Consider the following 25,977-nt stretch of genomic DNA (forward strand, 5'->3'; position numbering starts at 1 on the left):
TGTTGAAGGATCATTCGCCCTGAAGAGTTTAGCTCAGTTTGCTTATCTCTAAAATGGTGCATAAAATTCATTATATTTGTGAGCTAGATTCTTGAGAAAGATCTGTAGAGGATTTCATTTGTAAGAAATGTTTAGATCTTTTCTTATGCCATTAAGAAATACCCATCCCCGAATATCTGAAATAAAATCTTTTTTTTAATGACCTGTAAAGTTCATTTTCCTCATCTGAAGACTTTAGAGCTAGGCAGATCCTTAGAAATAATATAATCCAGTGTTTTGCAAAGTTGAAAAACTACAATCTGTGGTAAGATATCCACTGGAGATCTACTAGTGGGTCTCGATCCGCAATTTAAAAAAATACTGTTGTGATACAACTGCTTTATTATGTAGACGAGGAGACAGCTTCAGAAAGGAAAGTGTCGTGCCAAGATGATCCAGAGAATCCACATGGGAATGGGGTCTGGAAGTTTTGACTTGCAGGGGCCAGGGATCAGGTAGCCCAGGATAAGCCGGGTTCTGCACTCAGTAGCAGTGTGGCCTTAAACAAGGTATTTGTCTCTTTCTTAATCTACAAAATAAGGACAATGCTATCACTTGCCTCAAAGCATGAGGATGACTAAATATATAAATATATAATTAAATATATAAGAAGTATATACACTCCTGAGCACAATGCCTGTCCTGTGTTAATTTTATTATTAATATTAATTTCCTCAAAACAGAAAGGTAACAGTGTAATACTCATACAATAAAGTCCATTGGTTTTTCCCAAGAAAACTACGAGAGAAACAAATCTCAGCTGTTTGGATTGCAGCATCTTGCTTGACTTTGCAACATCTGTTTCCCCTCTAATCCCTTTTTCTCCCCACACCTTAAATGACAGAATACTTATACTTTGGAGAATTTTGTTATGTGCTGGGATATAAGAAAAAAAATTATCAGGATTAAGAATAAGTTTTACTGTACAGGTATGTTTTGGAAAACTGTAATATAATTGCATATATTTTTCAATTGGGAAAAAATATGTAGCATTTACATTTTTCTAATTGGAGATCTTCATGGGTGATCCACTCTAAATAAATGATAAAAATGAATATGCTGCAATATAAAAAGACAAATTGTAGAATAAGACTATGAAATTGAATGCAACCGTAGGAAATAAGAAGCAGGCTACAGTATGTAGAGGGCATTAACATCTCCTGGTAGAATAGACCATATTCTTGAAGTCAAATAAGGAGTAAGGGAGGATGTTTGAATTTAGCCTTCTCTTAAGACCCAAGAGAAGAGGGAGATGAATGGAGGCACAGTGGGGCTATTTAAGAGGATAATTTTTCCAGAAAACGTACATATTCTATGTCATGATTCCCTTGTATCTTTTGATATAGATGCCTTGTTGGAGGAACTGGAATACTCCACCCTCCAGGAGAGTGATGAATACTCCAACACAGCTTCTCCTCCCCTGGATCAGCATTCCAGAAAGGAGAGTAACCATGCTGAGACCTCAAGTGCCCCTTCCATTCCGGATGACTCAAGTCCCTTTCCGGTAACTTTTCATTTATTGGAGTACCTTGAATATAGATATTTGAGTGCATTTCTGGAAATTAACTGTATCTTACATAAAATGATGCAAAAGGAAAATCATATATCCAAGAAAGAGAGAAGAATTACTCAATGATAAGTTAAAGGTGGTTGTTTTCAGAAAGAAGAGGAGAATGGAGAAAAATCATCATAAAAGAATAAACCTTTGAGAACTTTTTTTTTTTTTCCTGAGGGCCTGGTAACAGGCAGAGTATTCCCTAATTCACTTGGGATATTCTGATATCACCATCTGGGTATCAGAGATGCATGTTGCAGTTTGACTGGACTGGCACTCAGTAAGGCCAGAGGTCACCTGGGCAAGGCCAGGCAGCAGCTCAGCCAGATCTTCTCAGGATTTTTTAGGATAGCCACTTTCCAGCTCTTATTTTCTGCTGAATATATTAAGAAATTCAATTAGTATATCTAGAGATGACGAAGCTCTAGGGAACCATCACAAACAAACTAAACTTATAAAAGATTATGTATAAAACCCCCCCAGAAATCCAATTTATTAATTTCTGGTTAGAGTTTAAACTATCAAGTAGAACAGATACTAGTATTTGCTGATATATGTATTCCCTTCCTATGGATAAGTCTACATGCATCTACTTTATGATTAGAAGGTTACTTGATGAGAGTGGATTAGTGTAAGAGGAATTAAGTAGGTGCTCTTCATAGCTGGTGTTTCTCAACTATGATATTCTGATTCATCCTTGTACACTAAAGGAAATCACTAGTAGCACAGACTTGAAATTTGAGCCTATGGGTAGGTTTCCATTTTAACTGTTCTTCCTTCCAGCTACATACATACAGTTTTAAGGACACACATTTATCTCTCTACTAAGGAGCTATTGTCTTTGTTCTCACTGTGAGATTATAGCCATAGATTCCTAACTGATCCCCTATCCTGACCGCCCCCCTGCAATTTATTCTCCAAAAAGCAGCCAGGATAATCCTGTAAAACTTAAATCAGATCATCTTATTCTTCTACTCAGAACCCCAAGATGAATTCTCATCTCATTTGGAATAAAAGCCACAGTCTTTACACTGACTTTATGGGGTGACCTATGTCTTGGTTCCCTTGGAGGAGCCTGGGTTTATGCTTATTTTCTTGACATCCTGTTACTGACTTTACCTTTTACCCCAGATTTTCCATTTTTTTTGTGTGTGAAATCTTTAAAATTAGTATTTGCATTAAAGTAAACCAGCATGGATTAATAGACCTCCATTTGGTTCTTCTGGCTTCTCTCACAGTCTCATGTAGTAGCATATAAAACACACGTGCAGTGAACAGAGTTCTTATTTTATTGTAGCTGGATCTAAAAGACTAATGACCACTTGTCTCTCATTTCCTGATCTTGATAAGACAAAATCTAACTGACAGCTCCCTTTGAAGGATAATATGCAAGGTGCTGGCCGTTAAAGCTAAGAGTTCAAGCACAGCCGTCAGGGGCAGCTAACTCCTCTGGTCTCAGGTGGTGGCAGGAAAAACCTTGAGGTTTTTTTTTTTTCCCCTGATGGCCACTTGGTATAGCACCACTCATGCTGTGCTGTGGTCCATGTGGTGGTCTGTGAGATGCAGGGAGCCTCTTCAGGGTCAGAAAGAAATATGGGAAATTGTGACTTAAGGTCATAGAAGTTGTGTCTAGGAAATAGAGGCTGAGCATTCTTGCCATAGAGTACAGTATAATCTAAATGTTCTTGTTAAATCAGTTTTGTCACTAATTGTATATTAAAGCTATAACTGTTAGTTTTATTATTTGGTAATGCTTTTAAATTTTGCAGCAAACCAAACCAAAAACCAAACCAAACCAAACCAAAACCAAAACTGCACGTTTAATTGTCTCAAGAAACTTGGCTCAAACCAAAACCAAAACTGCACGTTTAATTGTCTCAAGAAACTTGATGATGGGACTTACCTGGTGGTGCAGTAGTTTAGACTCTGCACTCCCAATGCAGGGGGCCTGGGTTCGACCCCTGGTCAGGGAACTAGATCCCACATGCATGCCGCAACTAAGAGCTCGCGTGGTGCAACTCAGGAGCCCATCTGCCGCAACTAAGACCCAGAGCAACCAAATTAAAAAAATAATAAAATAAAATAAAGTTGACAATGGATGTGTAATCTAAGTATTTGTTAACGTTTACCATCCACTGTGGGGGGAATAGAATTATCACTGTCCATTTGAAAACCACAGACACAACTATGGGGAAGAAGCATCAGGATCTACTTCAAAAATTAATGTCTAATTTAAGAAGAATGGGCCAGCAGATGATAATTCAATATGTGAAGCTGCAGGAGGTATGTTTACATGTCATTGAAAAGCACACCTTTCCATTTGGATCAAATTACTCTTCTAAATTAATTTTGCTCATTTTCAATTCCAAGTTTTCTTGTGCTTGTAAGTAAAGTGAATTAGTGATGATTAATTAATTGATTCCCTTTGCAAGCCATCAAATAATACCAGATTAAAAATAATAATAACAGATTAAATCAATTAGAGACCTCAATTAGAAAATTTAATTTCAAAATGGTTTAATTTTTACATCCAATTCAAAGAATCAAAGCAAAATATTTAGAAGTTCATTCTTTTGTCTAAAATGAGATTGTTAATGCCATTGTAAATTTAGTTGAAAAGTTCAAGAATGGAGATAAAATGTTGTTTTGGGCGGGTGATAATACTAATACAGATTTTGGTGGAGCAGAGCATAGTGGTAAAATCAATGTTCTTACATACTTAAAAGCCTATGGAGCAGATATGTACTTGGAATTGGTTGTGATATGCACAAAATTCATGACTGCATCCAAATAAGCTTTAGTGTCCCACCAATCAAAATAGAAACTGCAATTGTTAAAATTTACAAATTATATATGTATGTATACTTGTACACAATCAGAGTATATATATAGCTCATCTACAAAACTTTTGTGACAGAAGCTCTTGTTGAATGTAAAAATATATTAGTGTGGTTGTATGTATTTTCTCTCTTCATTGCCTGTGAGCCTGAGCCTTTGAAAAACCACTTTGTAAAGCAGCCTAAATTTAGGCCACATTATGTCCAAAATCAGTTGGAAATATTTAATCAAATTATTCAATGAATGTAGCATGAAAAGTCAGCTTTTGAAGTTTTTAACAAGTTGCAATTATGTGAAACAAAGCTTACAGAAAGGAAGAAGCTCACATTTCTCCCTACAAAAGCCTGGGAGGAATTCAACAAATCAAAAGATGAGAGTTCAAATGGTTTAATTACCTAACTTGAAAATCGTGCTTTGGAAACATCTTGACTTTGATGGACCTCCTGATCTTAATTGGATAAATTTATATTCCCACCAGAATGGGATGAAATTGTAAAGGCCTGTGATTTTGCAGTATCTACATTTGATGAAGTGTTAAAAGGCATCACAAATAGAGACAAGTTAAGAGCTCTGTCCTGTAAAAATATTATTGAAGAAAGGTGGGCCGAATGGAGGCAGAAATACAGCACATGTGAAAATATTGGAGCTGAAATAATTACACATTTTAATATAAAAAATAGAATTCAGAGTATCTTCCATTTAGCAGAATCTGCTCTGAACTTATAGGTTCATCAGCATCTGGAGAGAGAGTATTTTCTCAGTTGAAACTATTATGGGCTATGGAGAAGCAGTGTTAACAATTTCAAATATACTAACCATAAAATGAAGCTTTGTAGAGGATTGCAATTTTATAAAAAATATAAAAATAAATAAGATCATATTGAAAAGAAAGACATTTTTCAGAAAAATTTTCACATCACAATGTTAAAGGCAACAATGGCTAAGTAGCCAATTAAGGTATATATAAATATATCTATATCTCAAGAATAATTATTTACTTATGCTATTTTTAAATGTTTCAATAATCAATATGAAAGGTTTAAAATTTTTTGGCTTTCATGTTCATAGCTGTGTGTCATTTAAAAATATTCTAGAAAATTTTATTTTGAATAGAATTAGTTTATTGGTTCACCAATATAATAAAATAAAATTTTTGGTCCATAAATACATATTTTAAAAAATTAATGTAATATTAATTATTTTTTAGTCCCCTCTTTCACTCTCACAGGTGTCCCAGTTTGAATAATGAATTATATGGTCACCCTACTTGCATGACTTGGCCCCTTATACTCTTTGCCCCTATCTCACTGGTTCACTCGCCTCCTATCTGTTCCATAGATGCTGCAGGGTGCTGTCTATCTGGATCATGTTACCCTTGATATCTGCATGCTTCCCTCACCCCCTATAAGCCCTTGTCCAAGTGCCCCTTTCTCAGTGAGTCCTTCCCCAACCAATATATTTATAAATGCCATCCCTCCCCCATTTCTTATCTCCTACCCTTCATTAATTTTTATTATTTTTTTATATTAATTTATTATGTTTCTCACCACCATAATGTAAGGCTCAGGAACCATTTCTGTTCCTTTGTTTTCTTTTGTTTGTTGACTCCTGCATCCCCAGCCCTGGCACATGACAGGCACTCAATAAATATTTGTTCGTGAAATAAACTACTGGCCAACTACCCTTTAGAGTCACTCATTATTTCTTCTGGTATGTTAAACTTAATTGTGTTATAGTCTTCCCCTAGACACCATCCTGTCTAGTTAAAGGGGCTTTGCTCTGACTCATTTTGTTTGTTTTATGGTTCTTTTCTGAGTACCATGACTTCTCTATGTCAGTGCTTTTAGGGCAGGGAGGGGGACACCGTATTTGTTCACATGCCAGCTACTGTGCTTAGAATTTGACCTTTCTCTGTGGGATGACTGGTACTCCTCTGCCTTGTGAAAGGAGATTTCAGAGATAGGCTAGTTATCGTCCCCTTTAGAAGCTAAAAACATCTTCTAACTCTGGGTGTAGATAAGTACCAACATTTTTTTTTTATTTAAAGAATTATTTTATTGAGGTATAGTTGATTTACAATGTTGTGTTAATTTCTGCTGTACAGCAAAGTGATTCAGTTATACATATATATACGTATTCTTTTTTGTATTCTTTTCCATTATGGTTTATCACAGTATATATATATATATATATATATATATATATATATATTTTTTTTTTTTTTTTTTTTTTTGCGGTACACAGGCCTCTCACTGTTGTGGCCTCTCCCGTTGCTCCGGACGCGCAGACCTAGCGGCCATGGCTCACGGGCCTAGCTGCTCCACGACATGTGGGATCTTCCCGGACCAGGGCACGAACCCATGTCCCCTGCATCGGCAGGCAGACTCTCAACCACTGCGCCACCAGGGAAGCCCCACAGTATATTTTTTTTAACATCTTTATTGGAGTATAATTGCTTTACAGTGGTGTGTTAGTATCACAGGGTATTGAATATAGTTCTCTGTGCTATACAGTAGGACCTTGTTGTTTATCCAGCATCCAACAGAAATTCATTCTTTCTTCTCTTTCACTTATATGTCTTAGGTGCAGCTCGTGTATACTACCAAAATCCAGGAGCCCCATGTCCACAGGTATTTTTTAAATTATATATTTAAAAAATTAAGTTTATTAGATAATTGTTATCACCTGTGTTTGGACCATAATTTGCTTTGTAGGTGTTTATTATTAGAATTCCTACTACCCTCCCCCTCTTTCCATGATCTGTGAGCGGAGGTGGATTTCTGCCCAGCTGACTTGGCACTTTCTCAAGGAGCCTGGCTTTTAGATGGGTTGTCCAGGCTGGTGGGCTCTGCTATTTCCTTTACCACCTGAAAAAGTGTAAATAGTCCAAGTCACCACAGACGTTTTGGCCCAGCCATTTCAGATATCATGCTTCAGTTCACAAAAGAGAAAACACCTAAAGAAATTTCAGCAGGATGCCGACAAAATCAGACCTAGGATCAGGGCTGCACTAAAACAGTGTGTCTCCATGGAAGATTAATGAATATATACTTCTTTCCATATTTGCTCAAAATGTATTTAGTGATGGAGGGATTTCCTTTTAATAAAAGTTACATATTGAAACAGATCCACTTACTAAATTATCTCTTCTGGCCAAGGCAGAATTGACAGTCTAAAAAAATTAAAAGGCCACTTTTCCTGTCTCTCTTCAGTTATAGCTTGCAATTTTTTAACAAAAGTGAGACAGCATTCTGGGAAACAAAGGGTTGAAAATGTAGATAGTAAAGGTCCATGCTTGGTGAAGAGTACTACACCACATATTACTTGGTTTCAGAATTGCAACCAATAGTGCACACACGGTGTAAAAATAAGGGAAGGACCTGTGCTATCTTTTGAAGTCTTTTTACAACTCCTCACTTTAAGTCACTTTCTACTTTGATGGGAGTGAAGCCAGTTTACTAATACGTATGCCATCTTATTCCAGTTCTAGGAAGCTGCCTGGTGGGCCTGTCTCATAGGCCTTCCTGTCTCTCCCCCTTGTAAAAAAATGAAAACAAAGCAAAACAACAACAACAACAAAACAGTACCTGGTACAAAATAGGCTCTCAGTTAATACTGATTTTTTTTTTAATTGAGAAAACCAAGACTTTAATGGAAATACTAATAAACACAGGAACGTATACGATGAGAACCAGCCCAACCAACAGCCATTTTCCTGTGTATCTGGCATTGTGATCAGTTGATGGCATGCCAATGGTAACTTATTGACACCCCCTCCTCTGTGGTACAAATCTGTGATCTATTTCCCATCAGACCCCTTTCTCCCTCTTCTCTTGCTCTGCTCTGTACTCCAGGGGAGCTGAACCCTGCAGGTTGGGTTTTCCAGGCTCCGGGGTCTGTAGGCTTTTACTGGTTTCAACCAATGGGAGGCACTGTGGAGAGACTGGAGGGTGAAAGGCAGGGAAATTTAGGGCCTTTGCTCCCCCAATCTCTCTCTCCACAGTGTCTCTGTCAGCAGTTATATCTACTTTTATGGCTTCAGCTGGAAAAAAAACAGGCCTGCTGTGGTTCCAGTTTATGCCTGTTAACCTGGACTCCTGGGCTCTGGTAACTTTGCCTCTTTGCTTTGTCCCTTTGGCCTCATGGCTTCCTGCTGTAGCTAATCTCTGGGTTCCCTCAATTTTTCTGTTTGCTTCTTAGCTCTCCCATCACCTGTGTAATCAAATTTCTGGATTAACTTCCTTCTTCTTACTCCTAGTGTTTGTATTTTCCTGAGTGGACCTTGATCGATGTACTTAACCATTACTGAATGATACTTATTGTGTAGATCTGAGTGGGAGAGTGATATGAAATCCAGGTGGCCTAGTAAATATGTAATGGACTGATGCAAACCCGAGGCTGGTATAATTCAGAGCCAGCAAGGCTCACGTGTACAGATGAAGCATGAGACACAGAAACAAGATTCCTGCATTGTTTCCAGCATTTCCTCTGGCTTGCTTAAATTAACCAAACATTAGTTTCAACTTTAAAAGTACCAATACCTTGAAATACTAGTCATGAATATAACAATATGATAGTATTTAGAAATGTATCTTTTATATGAACAGAAAGAATTTTGGTAAGAATAGGGAGGGAGACTTCGTAAAAATATTGCAGAGGAATGAATGGGGAAAAAAATTGAAGCCCCTCACTTGAGAAGTCTGGATTTTTTTAAATGCATCTCTTGTATTTGTATTATTAAAACCTCTGAGTAATGAAGTTGTTGCTGATGGCATGCTAAGCGCCTGTATCATCTTCAATAGGTCTGGGGACAAATCAAAGGAGCTCTGATTTGAGGTTTCTCCCTTTTCACAAACATTTCCTGTAGTGAGGCAAACATCAACTCTTCAAGGTCTCTTATTTCTTATTTAGAAGTTTATATTGTTGACTCAATTACTCTTAGGGTATTTTGGCAATGATCTGTTTCTCTTTATACACTGCACTAGGAGTCTAGTTAGAAACCAGTAAGAGTTCTTTCAATAAGCACAAGTATACCCCACCTGTGAGATGGACAGGTTTTTATGATTATACAGACCCATATAAGAAACTACATTTATTCTACACTGGGGCACAGGGCAGAAGAATGTGTTCCCAGTCCTGCTGCCTTTTGTATTTCTGAGACACATGCCTGTGGCGGCAATTACTGAGGGATTATGCCTGAAAAGAGTTGTGAGAGAGAGCTCCTCTGTACTTTGTTGGAAGCCTCCAAGAACTAAATCAGTCACTTGTAATCAGTCATCTGACCATTTTTGTTCTTAGATTAAACACCCCTACTCCAAAAAAACAAAAAAACAACCCAAACTTATGTGGGGCAGGAGGCCATGTTGTACCTAAAAGGCAAAGTCTTTTAAGAAGGGAAGAGATCCACTTCCTCCTAAATTTTCCTTGTTAAATGCTCAAACTGAGTCAGTAGCAGGACATGTTGTACCCAAGAGATAGTCTTTTTTTCTTAAGAGAGGAAGATAAGCATCTTCCTTCTAATTTTTCCCTAGCTGATAAATACATAAAAATAAGTAAAATAGTAAGATTTTGTTGTCATTTTTGAAAATATATTTAGTGAAAGACGTAGAATATTTGGTTTTATTTATTGCTGTGTGTGTGTGTGTGTGTGTGTGTGTTTGTGTCTCTGTCACACACACACACAGTTTGGTGGGTTGTTAGCTAAGCTTCTTGGTTAATGTTGATTGCAAACATTATTCCAGAGTCAGTTACCTATATAACCCAGTGATTCCACTTCTCAGAGCGTACTCTATGGAAATAAATATCAAATATTTATGTAGCAGTGTTGATTATAACAGTGAAAATCAGAAGCAATCTAGGTGTCTAACAATAAGTGATTGATTTAATAAATTATGACACATTATGCATTTGGAAACTATATAGCCTTTATATATCATTTAAAAAGATAATTTAGGGGCTTCCCCGGTGGTGCAGTGGTTGAGAATCTGCCTGCTAATGCAGGGGACACGGGTTCGAGCCCTGGTCTGGGAGGATCCCACATGCCGCGGAGCAACTAGGCCCGTGAGCCACAACTACTGAGCTTGTGCGCGTCCGGAGCCTGTGCTCCGCAGCAAGAGAGGCCGCGATAGTGAGAGGCCCGCGCACCGCGATGAAGAGTGGCCCCCACTTGCCACAACTAGAAAAAAAAGCCCTCGCACAGAAACGAAGACCCAACACAGCAAAAAAAATAAAATAAACTAATAAATTAACTAATAAACTCCTACCCCCCCCAAAAAAAAAAAAAAGATAATTTAGTGATAGAAAACACAAGCTTCACAGTCTGCAGGCCCAAACTCTGTTATTTGCCATCTGTATTGGGTAGAGCAAAGTTTTTAACTTCTCTAGGCCCCAGTTTTTTCATCTGGGAGTGATAAAACTTACCTTTAAGGTTTTTATCAGGATTTAAAGAGAACATGTGTAAAACCCTTTACAGAGTGCCTGGTGTAGTATACACACTCAATAAATGTTAACTATTACGTTTGCAAAGATAAGAATGTGCATAAGGATATGGAAAAATGTTAACTTTAAAACATGAAAAAAACAGTAATATTCAAATTTTCTAAAATCATACACAATCACGAAGAGTGTAAAAGTATAAGCCAGTGTGGGGAGGGGGAAGGGTAAACTGTGACAAAGCGAGAGAGAGGCATGGACATATATACACTACCAAATGTAAGGTAGATAGCTAGTGGGAAGCAGCCGCATAGCACAGGGAGATCAGCTTGGTGCTTTGTGACCGCCTGGAGGGGTGGGATGGGGAGGGTGGGAGGGAGGGAGACGCAAGCGGGAAGAGATATGGGAACATATGTATATATATAACTGATTCATTTTGTTGTGAAGCTGAAACTAACATACCATTGTAAAGCAATTATACTCCAATAAAGATGTTAAAATGAAAAAATAAATAAATAAATAAATAAAATAAAAAAGTATAAGCCAGCATGTCTAGAGAATTAACTGCCTCTCAAAAGGAAGATTATGTGTGGTTTAGTTTTTTCTTTGTATTCCTCTGCAGTTTTAAAATGTTCTACATTTAACATATTAATTTTATATTTAAAAATAATTTTAGTAGGACTCACAACAGTGTAACTGTATTAATGTAGTATATGGAAGGTTGTTTATGGAATCGTTATTTATGAATGTGTGCATGTGTGTATAACTAAGATACACGTGAGAATTGTACTGCTGATGCCCCATCTGCCACCCCTACCGCCTCACCTGTTTTCATCATTGTTTCTTTTCTAGTATAGAGGACCTTTGTTTTGAAAATACAACTTCATGTACACAATTATTTTATAAACTCACATATATAAAAAGTCAGAGAGGTATCTTCTGCTTAATATTGCTGTAAACCTAAAACTGCCCTAAAAAATAGTCTTTAAAAAAAGTCAAAGAAGGGACTTCCCTGGTGGTCCAGTGATTAGGACTCTGTGCTTTCACTGCTGGGCCCGCGTTCAATCCCTGGTTGGGGAACTAAGATCCCGCAAGCCACGCTGGCACCACCAAAAAAAAAAATAGTCAAAGAAATGTGAGATATACAGGGTAAGATGTGAGACCACCTCCAGTAGAGTCTTTCCTCCCACCACCTAATTACCAGCTCCTTAGGTAACTGTGCCGGTAGGTATGTCTTCTTACAGACCTTTGTGTATGCATATTCATACTTATGTATCTGTGCTTTTAAAATTACATAAATGGAAGGATATTTTTCATACTGTTCCGGGCCTTGCTTTTTTAAGTTAACAATATAAATTAGAAGTCTTCCTTAGTTCATAAAATTCTATGTCGGCATTCTTTTTAGCACCTGCAGGGTTATTCTATAGCATGGGTGGACCATAATTTATTTGACTGTATTTTCATTTAGTTTAGTTTCAATTTGCTCATAAAAACTATTCTGTTTTTGTGTTTTAAGGAATGTTCTCGTACTTATATCTTTATAGATATGTCCAATTTTTCTGTAGGATAGAGTCTTAGAAGTGAAATTGCTGCATCCAAGGGTATATGCATTTGAAATATTGATAGATGCTGCCTTGCAAAGGGTTTTATAATTTATGTAGCTACCTATAATATATGTAAATATATCTGTGTAGATATAACCCTGACTTTTGCCAACACTGCATATTGTCAATCTTTCAAAACTTTGATTCATGGGGAAAAAATGGTATCTCACCATTTAATTTCCATATTAAAGATTGAGATTGAGTATATTTTTATGTAGTAAACATTCAAATTTCTTTTTCTGAAACTTACTTTTTAAAAAATCCTTAGCTCAGGTTTCTCTTGGGTTATATTTTTACTATTGATTAATCAACTTTTAAATATTTGAATATTGTTTATGTTTTAAATATTTATTCATGTTAAATTTTTTAATACTATCTTTATCAATATGTTTTCTTTTTTGACATCACTTCAGTTTTATGCCTTTCTTAGGAAAGTCTTTATCACTCCAAATTATTAAAAAATCCTCCATTTTCTTCTAGTATTTTTGTTTAAACATTTATATCTTGAATTCATTAAAAACACATTTGTGTGTACAGTGTGTTAGGGATCTAAATTTATTGTGTTCCAAATAGGTTATCATGTACCTTGATTCTAATAGTCTGTTTCTGATTATTTGAAATGCCATGTTTACCATATGCAAAGTGCTCATAGGTACCAGAGTCTGTTTCTGGGTTTTCTAGTCTACCCTACTTTTGATCTACTTGTCTGTTTCTTTACCAACATCACACAAATTAAATTATCACTCTGTAGGATACCGCATCTACTGGGACAAGTTATCCCTGTTTGTTTGGGTTTTTTTTCCTTCAAAATTGCCTTGAGTGTTCTCGCTTGTATTGAATTTTAGCATCAGCCTATGAACTTGAATAATTTGGTTATAATTTTTGTATGGATTACATTGAATTTATAGTTTAATTGGGAGAAACTGACATCATATTATGCATCTTTATTTAGGTAGGTCTTCTTTTTAGTGATTTTTCTTCATAGAAATCTTACACATTTCTTGTTAGATTTATTCTTTAATACTTGATATATTTTTTTCTTAGTATTGTGAACACATTTTTCTCCTCATTGGATTTTCAAATCAGTTACCCCTGGTCTATAGGAAAGACACTAATTATTTCATTTTATTCTTGTATCTTGTAGCCATCCTGATTTTTAAAAATTCATTATAATAGTTGTTATATCATTTATCTCTCATTTTCTAGGAATATTATTATATATTTAAAAAGAGTGAGAGTGCTTTACATTTTTCTTTAAAATATATAAAACTCTTATTTTTACTTTTAAATGCATTTGCTAATGCACTCTGGAATAATATTGGAGACTAGCAATGACAGTAGGAGCCTTGTCCTCCTCTTCCCTTAATTAGAAATGTGTTTAGTATTTGACTATTAAATATGAGGCTTGTTATAGATTTTTATAGACATATTTTGTCAGGTTATGGAATTTTTCTTCTTCTCCTCGATCTTCAGCAACAGGAATGGTGGTTAAATTTGTTTTCAATTGCTTTTCAGTACGTCTCAATGTGTTTGTAAAGATTTTCTCCTTCTCTGTTAGTAGAGTGAATCATAATAATCCTTTCTGTAATGTTGAACCATTCTTGGCTGGCTGGTGTGCACACTACCACACACACACACACGTACACCATTCTGTCTTTGGTTTTAGTACCAAGTTTCTGAGATAATCATTGAACCTATTGGGTGATTTTTCCCTATTTTATTATGTACTTGGTAATTTATACAACGCTCCCAAAAAGCTGTTAGTTTTTTTGGCTTGTTTTCTGTTTAATTGATTTATGCTTTTATTCCTTCTGTTTAATTATTATTTTATTTTTTGTGAGTCTTGGGTTGGATGTTTCATTTGCTTCTGGTCTTTTTTATTTTTCAATATTGCACCTAAGTCTATTTATATTTTTCCTTTCAATAACATTTTGCTTTCAACTCTGAAGAGCATGTGTGATTTTATAGCTATTTCTAAATAGTTTGAAAATTGTTAATTTTTTCTTTCTCCCAAGAATTACTTAGAATTACTTTATTTTTACTTAAGTAGATAGAATATGGTCTGTATGATTTACTTCTTAGAATTTATTAGACTCTATTTTGTGTCCTCACATGTGATTCATTTTACTAATGATTATGCAGGTATTTGAATAAAAATCTGTTTACTGTTTCTGGGGCCCATGGACCAATGTCTTCTCTGTATTTATTTATTTTTATGTATTTTATATATTATATAAATGTTATATGTTATATAAATATATATTAAACATATAAATATATAGTATGTATATTATATATTTATTTTTTGTCTTTCACTTGACAGTAACTGAAAGAAGATATACTTTATAATTTTATTTTATTTTATTTTATTATTATTTTTTGCAGTACACGGGCCTCTCACTGTTGTGGCCTCTCCTGCTGCAGAGCACAGGCTCCAGACACGCAGGCTCAGCGGCCATGGCTCACGGGCCCAGCCGCTCCGCGGCATGTGGGATCTTCCCGGACCAGGGCACGAACCCACGTCCCCTGCATCGGCAGGTGGACTCTCAACCATTGTGCCACCAGGGAAGCCCTATAATTTTAAAAAGAATGCTGTTAAAATAAAATATACACATTGGACCGTGGTCTTCAAACTCTTTTCAGAGGCTGCTTTTTTCCTGGTCGTTGGGGGAGAATGGCCACCCAGCTATAGGTCCGGCACTTTTCTTCATGCACTTGAGAACAATAGACAGTTTTTGAGGCCAGAGGGAGACATGGAGACAAAGGCAGGGAGACCTTGTTCGGATGTTTAGTACCTAGTTTTGAAAAATAGTCTCTGTCTCTAGTTTTAGTCATATCTAAGGGGTTAATAGTTAAAACTGCATTTTCTGGTATTTTATACATGGCCTAACATTTATTTGAGTTTGATGTGTTGGTATGATTTTTTGTTTTCTTCCTATAGTGAGGTCCAGGAGCCAAAGGAATCACCACCACCTCCTAAAACCTCAGCAGCTGTGCAGTTGGAGGAGCTGATGGCCCACCTGTGTGAAATGCAGACCCAGGTGAGCACAGTCCCTGTGATACAGCCTTCAGGGTCTTATCTCTGTGAACTCAGCTCTGCATTCCCCCTTGAGAAACTCTCCTAAGTCATTATTTATTTTGCCATACTGAATTTAATTCAATGGATGAACTCAAATTTGTACTATGTATTTTTTTTAAACTGAAGTATACTTGATTTACAATATGTTGTATTAGTTTCAGGGGTACAGCAAAGTGATTCAGTTGTGTCTGTGTGTGTGTGTGTGTGTGTGTGTGTGTGTATAACTGATTCTTTTCCCTTATAGGTTATTACAAAATATTGAGTATAGTTCCCTGTGCTATCCAGCAGGTCCTTGTTGGTTATCTGTTTTATATATAGTAGCGTGTATATGTTAATCCCAAACTCCTAATTTACCCCGCTTTACCCCTTTACCCCTTTGGTATCCATAAGTTTGCTTTTTATGTCTGTGGGTCCATTTCTGTTTTGTATATAAGTTCATTTGTATCCGGTTTTTTTTTTTTTTTGCGGTACGCGGGCCTCTCACTGTTGTGGCCTCTCCCGTTGCGGAGCACAGGCTCCGGACGCGCAGGCTCAGCGGCCATGGCTCACGGGCCCAGCCGCTGCGCGGCATGTGGGATCTTCCCGGACCGGGGCACGAACCCGTGTCCCCTGCATCAGCAGGCGGACTCTCAACCTCTGCACCACCAGGGCAGCCCTGTATCAGTTTTTTTAAGGTGTATTCTCTGGACAAAAGATACTGTGATATGGGTTCTGATCTCAAGGGGCTTGGAGTGTGCTTGATAAAATGAGGCATAAGACTCTGTGACACCTATAGAATAAAAGAAAGATCGTTTGCCACTAAAGCTGGATAAAGTGTGGCAGGGCTGTTAAAGAGAACCCCCTGAGTGGGATGGAGGAGACCCGTGGGAAAGCTGGGTCAGGGCAAGGGAGAGCAAAGTGTGGCTTTGACAGTAGGAAGGATGAGTCCTAAACTCATACTGAGATAAAATCTGCCCCCTTGTTCTAGTCTCCAGAGCATGGGTGGCAAGCTCACTGACCTGGCAGGGAATGGAACTGACATAAATGGACCTAAGAATTTATTAAGGGAATTATCATCTAGAATTCATTCTTTTTTAAAACTATTTTATGTTGGAGTATAGTTGATTAACAGTGTTGTGTTAGTTTCAGGTGTACAACAAAGTGATTCACTTATACATATACAGGTATATATTCCTTTTCAAATTCTTTTCCCATTTAGGTTATTACAAAATATTGAGCTAGAATTCTTAAGGTAGAGAATCCATCCATTCTGAATTGGTTGGGGGATATGATATGCACCCATGAAATGACTATGAAATAATTTCAGGGCAGTGTATAAAAATGTGTGTGATTGGAAGGGCAGGAAGCTTATCTCTGTGGCTCACCTTTGGACTTCCAATGCCCAGCACTGTTCCTGATACATTATGAATAATGCATACTTATTAGAGGGACAAATGAATGAATATCAGAAACAAGGTTTCTTTAATGTCTGCAGTAAAGCTGGGTGCATTCCTCATTGCACTGTATATCTGAAAATACTAGAAAAAAAATCTTTCTACTTTTTACATACCCTTTCAAAAGTATTCTGGAATATACCAGCAAATAGCTATAGATGTAAATGTACGATGTGTAGCTATAGATACATTATTGTGTTTTTACTTAGGTACTTTCAGGCCTTTTCCATGTTAACCTTTTGAACACTACTCTCTTCAGCATTAACTAACATTATATAAGAGAGGAGGAAGGAAATGTGTCATATGATAAGATTCTTGAAGGGAAATGAGCATTTTGGATTAGTGAGATAATGTGAGGTTATTCCAGGCAGTAAAAAGTGGATAAGTAGAGGCGTGAAGGCAGACAGTAACAGATCACATTCAGGAGACTGCAGGGAACCTGGCTGACTTTAAACAATGGAGGCTTTTTACTGAGGAATAAAAGATGAGATTGGAAAGGTAAAGCGAGGGCAGTGGATGGGAGACTTTGAATGTCCATCCGATGCTGCAAATTCCATGCTGGAGGGGCTTCCCTGGTGGCACGGTGGTTGAGAGTCCGCCTGCCGATACGGGGGATGCGGGTTCGTGCCCCGGTCCGGGAAGACCCCACGTGCCGGGGAGCGGCTGGGCCCGTGAGCCATGGCTGCTGAGCCTGCGCATCCGGAGCCTGTGCTCCGCAACGGGAGAGGCCACAACAGTGAGAGGCCCGCATACCGCAAAAAAAAAAAAAAAAAAAAAAAAATTCCATGCTGGAAGCAATGGAGAATCATTGTAGTTCTCTGATCAGGAAGTATTAGATAGATGGTTGCAGTAGCCCAGTTGGAAAGGAGTTGAGAGAGATGGAATCTCAGGACAAGAGTTGACGAAGGATAAGTTGGGCAATTTGTAATTTGTTCTGTTTTGTAATTTTAGGTTTTTCCTTTGAACGTTTTATAATAACTGTTCTGGAGTTTTGCTTTAATAAATCCAATCCATCAGCAAGTCTTATCTGACAACTTCTCACTGCCTTCTCCACTGACACTGGTCCAAGTCGTTTCTAGTTTGAGCTGTTATAATGGTCTCCTGCCTAACTAGTGCGTCTAATTCCACTCTGGCTTGCCCACACCTAATTCCTCACTCGGCTACCACAAGGATCTTGTAAATCAGATTCTTTCACTCTCATGCTTGAAACAAAATGGTTCCATCACCCTTGGAATAAAACTGCAGCTTTTATCCTGAGGGCCCTATGTGATCTTTGCCTCTTTTTCCATCATTTTTTCCTGACTCACTCCCTCTAGCCCTACTAGGTCAGCCCTACTGACGTTTTTTACTTTTCTTTTTATGTGTCAGACTGTCTCCTTCCTCTGGGCCTTCCTTCCCTCTGGAATGCTTTTCCCACAAATATCAATATTTCTAGATGTCAGTGCATCGCTCAAATATCTGCTCAGATGTCACCTCCTTAGAGAGCCTTCTCTGATCACCCTCATCTAAATCAGTTTTTCCTCTCCATTCCACCCTCTCTCATTTGTCTCAATATATAACTTACATCTTATCTCCACCTGAGAGATACATCATATATTTATTTCTTTAATTGCTTGTTGTCCGTTACCCAGAGGGTGTGAACTGCGTGGCGGCAGACACTTGGTCGGTCTTGTACATTGTTCGACACCAGAGCCTAGAGCAGTGACTGGCACAAACCAGGTGCCCAATAAACATTGCAAAATAAATGAATAAAAAGAAGATAAGGTTAATTGTTGACTTGTAGTCATCATGAGAGATAAAGTATCATCTTCATATATTCAATATCCTATTGCCAGAAAAGATGTGCAAACAGAGGAAGATTAGTCAGATTTCATTTGCCCTGAGGAACTTAGAATGAAAAGGAAATGAAAGCATTTTTATTGGTGTTACAATGTTAGATTCTCCCAGTGCCTTGGAGGAAGGTTAGCGAAAGACTAAGGGATGATGCAGAAGATGCCAGTGAGGATGATTCTCTTTATGGTTCTCTTCGTGATACAGGTTACAGTGAAAGCAGATACAAGCAAGAAACAGTTACCAGACAAGCAGGATCACAAGGCCTCCCTGGACTCAATGCTGGGGGGCTTGGAGCAGGAACTGCAGGACCTTGGAATTGCGACAGTGCCCAAGGGCCATTGTGTTTCCTGCTGGAAACCGATTGCTGGAAAGGTGGGATAGGCCAAGACGTTGATCCTACAGCCGTCTATGTCAGTGTGTATGTCTGTCTCCATCCCACTAAGGATTGCTCTTTCTCCTTATGTTCTAAGACAGTTTAGTAATAGTTACTGATCCCTTACAGTGCTCCGGGCACTGAACAAAGCACTTTACAAGTATTCCTTTATTTAATGGTCACATTAGCCCTTCAGGGGTCACAAGCCCTTTATAAAGATGAGGAACCCGAGGACTCAGGGTCATTAACTGACATGTCCAAGGTCTAGTAGGAGGTAGAGGTAAGATCCAAACCCAGGAGAGTCTGGCTCCCGAGTTTGAGCTCTTAACCATTTTCTTGTACTGCCTTCACCCAGAGGAACTTTCTCACTGCTCCCTCTGTTCAGACATTCTGGGTGTAAATCAATTGATTTCGATTTTTAGCTGCACTCGGCTCCGTATCATGGCCACAAACTCCTGCTCGGGCATCATCCTTCACCAAAACCATTATAAAGGGCTTTGAGACCTGATTTTGCGTGGGGTGTGAGATGAGGTGTTCAGATCAGAGGAATAAAAACTGTCATTGGCCTTCTCCTCTTCCAGGGATCCCTTCCATGCCAAGATATAGTTAGTTATCTCTTGTCCATCCCTACTATGCTCCATTTTGTTTCTCCCATCCTCTGGGGCAGTATAGTGGAAATGATCGTTTATAGGCTTTTCTCAGTGTGATCACTCAGGAAAGTTGGGCACTGTTTTACTATCCATAAAGTACGGACAAGAGACCACATGGGTAGAACCTAGGTCTAGGCCTCAGTGTTGTGTAACTCCAGGGGGAGTCGTTTACATGGAATACTGTTGGAAGAGCGCCCTCCAGAGTCGTGCCCCCTGTGGACCCTAGAGCCCCCAGCTGGGCCCCCGCTTGCCAGGCTTTGTTTTGTTCTCCAGGTGATCCATGCTCTAGGGCAAGCATGGCATCCGGAGCACTTCGTCTGCGCTCACTGCAAAAAGGAGATTGGCTCCAGTCCCTTCTTTGAGCGGAATGGCTTGGCCTACTGCCCCAAGGACTACCACCACCTTTTTTCTCCACGCTGTGCTTACTGTGCTGCTCCCATCCTGGATGTAAGTAAATCGCCCTTCCCCCTGCTTTCATGTATCCTTTACTCCTCACTTAGAGCTGGGGTCATGTTTTACAGCTCCGTAGCATTTTAATCTGTCCGGTGTGTTTCTTTTCCAGAAAGTGCTGACGGCCATGAACCAAACCTGGCACCCAGAGCACTTCTTCTGCGCTCACTGTGGAGAGGTGTTTGGTGAAGAAGGTATGGCCCAGGGTGGTTACAAGAAGACCAGCAGAGCTTTTCCCTGATCTGCTTTGTCAGTCCTGGTTCTTGCCTCTACCATCCAAGTGCCCATTTCAGTACCAAATGCCATCCCTCCCTACCTTTTTCCAACATTGATGAATTTTGTTTAAATTGACTTTTTAAATCAAAGAAATACAAATGCATAGTTTAAAAATGCAAATCTTACTTCAAGAGTAATATTAAAAAGAACAGTCCCTTGCTTTTCCTTTTTCCACTGCCAAATCCAGTTCTCCTCTGTAAATTTTTTAGCTTCTTCTATTATTTATTTGTATGTTTTAAATAATATATTACTATATACTGATTTTTTTCCCCCTAGTTTTAACCATTATGTATTAACTTTCTACCAGGAGAGATGAGGATTTAGAAATTTTATTACTACCCCACCTACCCCCAACATAATTCCTCCCCCATTCTCTCAGTTAAAATTAGGTCATAATTATAGGTCAGATCAGTATTCAGTGTGTATATGTTGACAGTCACATAAATATTGCTCACAGCTGAGCCACGTAACAAACTGATATAGTAGAGCATGGATTTTGGGGTTAGACTGTCTGGTTCAAATCTGGGCTGTGGTATTTATCAGCTATGTGATGTTGTTCAGGTCGTTTAACCTCTTTGTACCTCACTTTCCTCATGAGTAAAATGGGCCTAATAATAATAATAATAATAATAATAATGCTTACCTTCTAGGGTCATTATGAAAATTTTAAGAGACAGTATCAGTATAGCGTTTACAACAATGCCTGGCACATGGAGGCTGGTAACGATGATGATTATCATTATCATGGTGTCCTTTTCATTTACACTTGTTCTTTTCCTGAAGTTAATATTTGGACCCCTTTTTCATTAGCTTAATTTTCATTGTACTTATCAGTAATTTATCTGACAGAGCTGTGAAACCCTTCTCAAAAGGGCCAGCCACATCTGGTAATATGTCAGTTCCATGAAGATGTCTCTTCTTGGAGACATCTGTCCAGGAGGCTTTGACCCTTCTGCTCCTGCCTAAAACGGTTTCTCCTCAGGCCTGTTGAGAAGCCGTTATTCTGGGCCGCTATCTTGGGAATTATTTTTACTATTTCCCTCTATCTTTCAATACATGTTATTGCCTTTATTTTGGTGGAGCACACCTCCAGTAGCTTCTGAGAAAGAATGAATAGGAGGTAAAAGTTTTGAAATAACTTGAATATCTGAGAATATTTTGTCTACCTTAAGTTGCCCTGACATAGAATTCTAGGTGGAAACTATTGCCCTTCATCATTCTGAAGACATTGCTTCACTGTCTTCCAGCTTCCATGGTTGAGAAGTTTTTTCTTAAAATTTTGTTCTTGTTCCTGATTCTTTCTATGTGACCTGTTTTTCCCCTTTTGCAAGCTTTTTTTCCTTCTGTTTTCTGAATTTTCTTGATTTTTTTCTGACTTCTTTTCATGTTTCTTTTGAACAAATATGATTCATGCATGGAATCAGAAAGCTTCTTTATTTTTTCTGTTTCTGTCCTTTTAGAATTAACTCACTGGGAAAAGTTTTCTTCTAAATAAAGATTTGGGCAGTCCCATGTCTTTTTTTATTGTTCTTAATAAACTCTTCTAAATAGAAAATCAATTTAAGACACAAAACACAAATCTAAGTCCTTAGGTAATTCAGTCTGTGTGAGAGCTAGAGCTTTCCAACTTTAAAGTGACAGCTACTCTCTCCCCTGGTGGGGCCTTTAAGCTGCAGGAGGCCAGGGAAGGGGGTTGTGGCCTTTCATTGGTCCTTTCTTGCTTCCACTCTCATACCCATTGCTAATCTTGATAGCTGACCCCTCCAGGGTTGAAACAGGGGTGGAAGAGGTGAGACTGGAGGGCAGGAAAGTTCTAACTTGTCTAATTTGCTTTGTGCTCTCCAGACCTGGCAGATACTTAACTCTGACTTTCTCTTTTTACTTGGATGTTTTTGTGGATTCAGTCCGGATCCAATTACAAATTCTTGGTGGCCCTTTACACGTCTTGGCTGGCCGATCTCCCCTTAGTACATGGATCTTTGAGGATCCATTCCACAGAGACTCTTTTCTGCAGGATTTTCATTGTTCCCTCGAGGTGATCACTTAGAAATGATTATGATGGTTCCAGATGAACTCTTTCACTCATAGTTTCACATATGGACCATGGGAAACTTGCATATTTCTCTTGCAGTCAGTGGGGACGGCAGTTAATTTCAGGCGCGTCACTCTATTCAGCGGCCATAGGCCCCTTCAGCCAGATGCTCACCTGGGCTGAACCAAGTACCGTCAGCTGTACCCCGCTAATGGCAGGGGACACATACCCAGCTCTCTGAGTGATCCCACGGAGTTCCCTCTCTTGACTTGAGGGTAGCCGGAACCATACCGCATGCTTCTCGGTGGTGGTGGTGGAGCACTCATAGCACAGTTTTCTCCAAGGAAATCCCTCTCTCAACTTCCCCTTCTGTTTACCTGTTTTGCATCCTAGGTGTGAGTGAGGAGTCTTGTTACAGTGGTCTTTGGCAAATGCTGCTGACCTCTGGTTGCCCATTTTTTATTTAAGAATGAGAGGGACACTAAAATGCTAACTGGCAGCTCTGTGGGTGAGGCGGAGCGTGTTGGCTGGTGGACTCAACTGTATGGCACTCAGGTAGGGTGCTCTGGCCATTGTGCTGCGGGACCCCTGGCTAGTAATATTTTAGGTCTTTCATCTTGAATAGATTTCACCAAAGAGATATTCTCCTTTGCTGACATTACAAAAGTTAGTGAGAGAGATTGGGGGATGGGGTTTTCACCATTCGGCATGCCAACTTTTATTTAATTCTCAATTTTTAGTAGAAAGCTTGACTTCTTTTCTTATGATGTCCAGTATCCCTGATCAATGAGACCCTCTGGTTTGAAATTTATAGAAATAATCACTGCATCTTATGGTAAGATGAGAGATCTGATTTTCTGACAGCTCTTCAGACTTTCAACCAATCCTGTTTTCAGCCTTGAAGACTATTTTATGCATTCAGTTCCTGAGCTCCTTTGATGTTTTGGAGCTCAGGATGGCTTGAGTTTTACTGGCACCTCCCCTCTTCAGAGATTTAGGTTTCAGCTTGTTTTTTCTTTCTGCCAAGCTACATGCCACTCTAATACCTACTTTAAATTTTGGAGAATTTTATTGATATCTCATCTGTGGCATGTCCTTTCCTTTTCTCTTTTTTCCTATGAGCCTTTCTGTTTTAAATAATTCTTTAACTATTGTGGTGATGTTTCAAGAAGGCGTGAAGATAAACCTGTGTGTTGTGCCATTCTCCTGGAGGTCGGATCCTAAATATCAGGCAGGTTATTTTGTATATTCCTAACTATTATTCATTTAATCCCCACCACAACTTTGAGAGAATAATTTTATCCCACATTTTACCAAGTTATAGATGGAAACACTGAGCATCAGGGAGGTAAAGTGATTTTTTTAAAGTCATGCAACTCGAAAATCAAAGAATTAGAATTTAAATTCAGGTCTCATTTCAGCAAGTTCCATGTTTTGTTCTGCACCATCATAACTGCCCCTTGACAGAGACTCAATCCCTCTTCTGCTGTTGTTGTCTCTTTACTTTCTTGGCACCGACACGGTATACTTTATTTGAAGACAGACCTGGATAGAGTAGCACTGGTAAAATCCATTGTCAGAGTGCTTTGTAGTAATGTGCTTGCTCACGGAAGCTTGTTCAGTGCTTTTCACAAATCATTAGGTCTTTCATTTTTAGATTGCACTTTGGTTAAGCAGCATTTTTCATTGAGATTTAATCTAAGTCATGGTCAGTTTATATTGCACTGGTAGCCTTAGAAGTCTGAGGGTTTGTTGAGTAGAACAGTCAGCAAGTGAACACTGCTCACAGATGATTATGATGTGGAAGTTGCCTGAGAGCAGAATAACAGGATGCAGACATATTTCAAGAAGAGACGTAAGTTAGATACAAAAGAAGAATACCCTGTTCATAGATGATCAGAAAGTACCATGAAGGTAGCTAGTTCTTACTGTTTTTGACTGGGACCCCTTCTAACCAGACAAGGCTGATTTGGTCATTTATGACTTTACATGACAATATGAAGCCACACTTAAAACATACTTATTGAGACAAGTGACAAAAAAGGCCATTTACTAATCAGAAGCTCCTCTTGGGTTGTATTTTTGTTTTCATCCTTTGTTTTCTGTAAATGGTTCTCCTGCCATATGGTTAGTCCATTAATTAGTGCAAGGCATCCTGCCTTGCCCCAAGTCACATAGTCACACACAAAGTTTCTGTAATGACAGCTGAACTACTGAGCCTCCTGGGAAATTCAATTCGTCTGCATTTTTGTTTCAGTTCAGAGAATTCCTCTTTAAGGTTCAGGTTTCTAAGCACATCGGGCCTTAGCATCCTCAGTGCCGATGTCTTTCCTTTTCATTGTTCATTATCCAGGCCATGCAGGTGCTCCCTAATTTCCCCTGTGGCTAAGAGCCTCACCAGAGTATCAACACCCTTCTTCTCTCTAAGGCACTTTTAATTGTTAGTGTTTCTCATCCATCCTCCAGAGGTAATGGGCCCCAGAGAGAGCCTCCAGGAAAGTTAGTGCTGAAGCTTCCTCAGTTTATTGGATTACTAAATGCAGGGGTATCACAGCAAGTTTGGCTGATTGCTTTTGATTCGTCGCCTGAGACTCACCTGAGTTGAAACGGAGGCTGTTACTTCTCTGCTGTCTCATTCTTGAGACCAGATACCCTGTAAATGCCTAGGTGAGGGTCATTCCTAGGTCAGTCGGAATGTCTTATAATTTTCTCAAATAACGCCTACTTATAGGCAAGCACAGTTTTACGCCATTTGCTTTATGAAGCATCAGCGTCACCCTGGGGACTTGTCAAGAATACAAATTTTCGAGCCCCGTCCCAAACCTACTGAATCAGAAACTCTGGGTGGGGTGGGGCCCAGCAGTCAGCATACTGACAGACTCTCCAGGGATGGATGCACGTTAGAGTTTGTGTGCCACACAAAAGCAAGAAAGATGGTTGTGGGTGTTGGTTTGTTTTTCTTAAATAGCAGGGCTGCCTGCTTTCAGTTTATTTATCTATTTACTTATGTATGTATGTATGTATGGCTGCGTTGGGTCTTCGTTACTGCGCGCGGGCTTTCTCTAGTTGCGGTGAGCGGGGGCTACTCTTGCTGCGGAACACGGGCTCTAGGCATGCGGGCTTCAGTAGTTGTGGCACACGGGCTCCGTAGTTGTGGCTTATGGGCTCTAGAGTGCAGGCTCCAGAGTTGTGGCACAGGGGCTTAGTTGCTCTGTGGCATGTGGGATCTTCCTGGACCAGGGATTGAACCTGCGTCCCCTGCCCTGGCAGGCAGATTCTTATCCACTGTGCCACCAGGGAGCCCCCATGCCTGCTTTCAGTTTTGTATTTGATCAGACTCTAGACATTCTTTGATAAAGTGAAAAAGTGAAGTGAGCTCTTCT

At 38.9% G+C, this 25,977-nt stretch overlaps 1 protein-coding gene across 8 annotated transcripts in view; it reads left to right on the forward strand.

The window, feature by feature from the left end:
• Window positions 1-25,977, forward strand: part of LPXN (leupaxin) — a 44,167-nt gene that overhangs the window by 7,905 nt on the left and 10,285 nt on the right. For 5 of the 8 annotated variants that reach the window (XM_027114622.1, XM_027114625.1, XM_027114623.1 and 2 more), the window contains 6 exons: window positions 1,386-1,543; window positions 7,016-7,062; window positions 15,410-15,509; window positions 19,018-19,185; window positions 20,110-20,283; window positions 20,399-20,480. In XM_027114622.1, the coding sequence (XP_026970423.1) occupies window positions 1,386-1,543; window positions 7,016-7,062; window positions 15,410-15,509; window positions 19,018-19,185; window positions 20,110-20,283; window positions 20,399-20,480 (729 nt within the window). The remainder of the gene's footprint in view (window positions 1-1,385; window positions 1,544-7,015; window positions 7,063-15,409; window positions 15,510-19,017; window positions 19,186-20,109; window positions 20,284-20,398; window positions 20,481-25,977) is intronic. The other 3 variants (XM_027114629.1, XM_027114627.1, XM_027114628.1) reach the window with 1 other exon arrangement.

Source organism: Aethalodelphis obliquidens, unplaced genomic scaffold, assembly GCF_003676395.1.
Source record: "Aethalodelphis obliquidens isolate GAN/ISIS:26980383/991018 unplaced genomic scaffold, ASM367639v1 scaffold14, whole genome shotgun sequence".
In the NCBI taxonomy this organism is placed as follows: domain Eukaryota; kingdom Metazoa; phylum Chordata; class Mammalia; order Artiodactyla; family Delphinidae; genus Aethalodelphis; species Aethalodelphis obliquidens.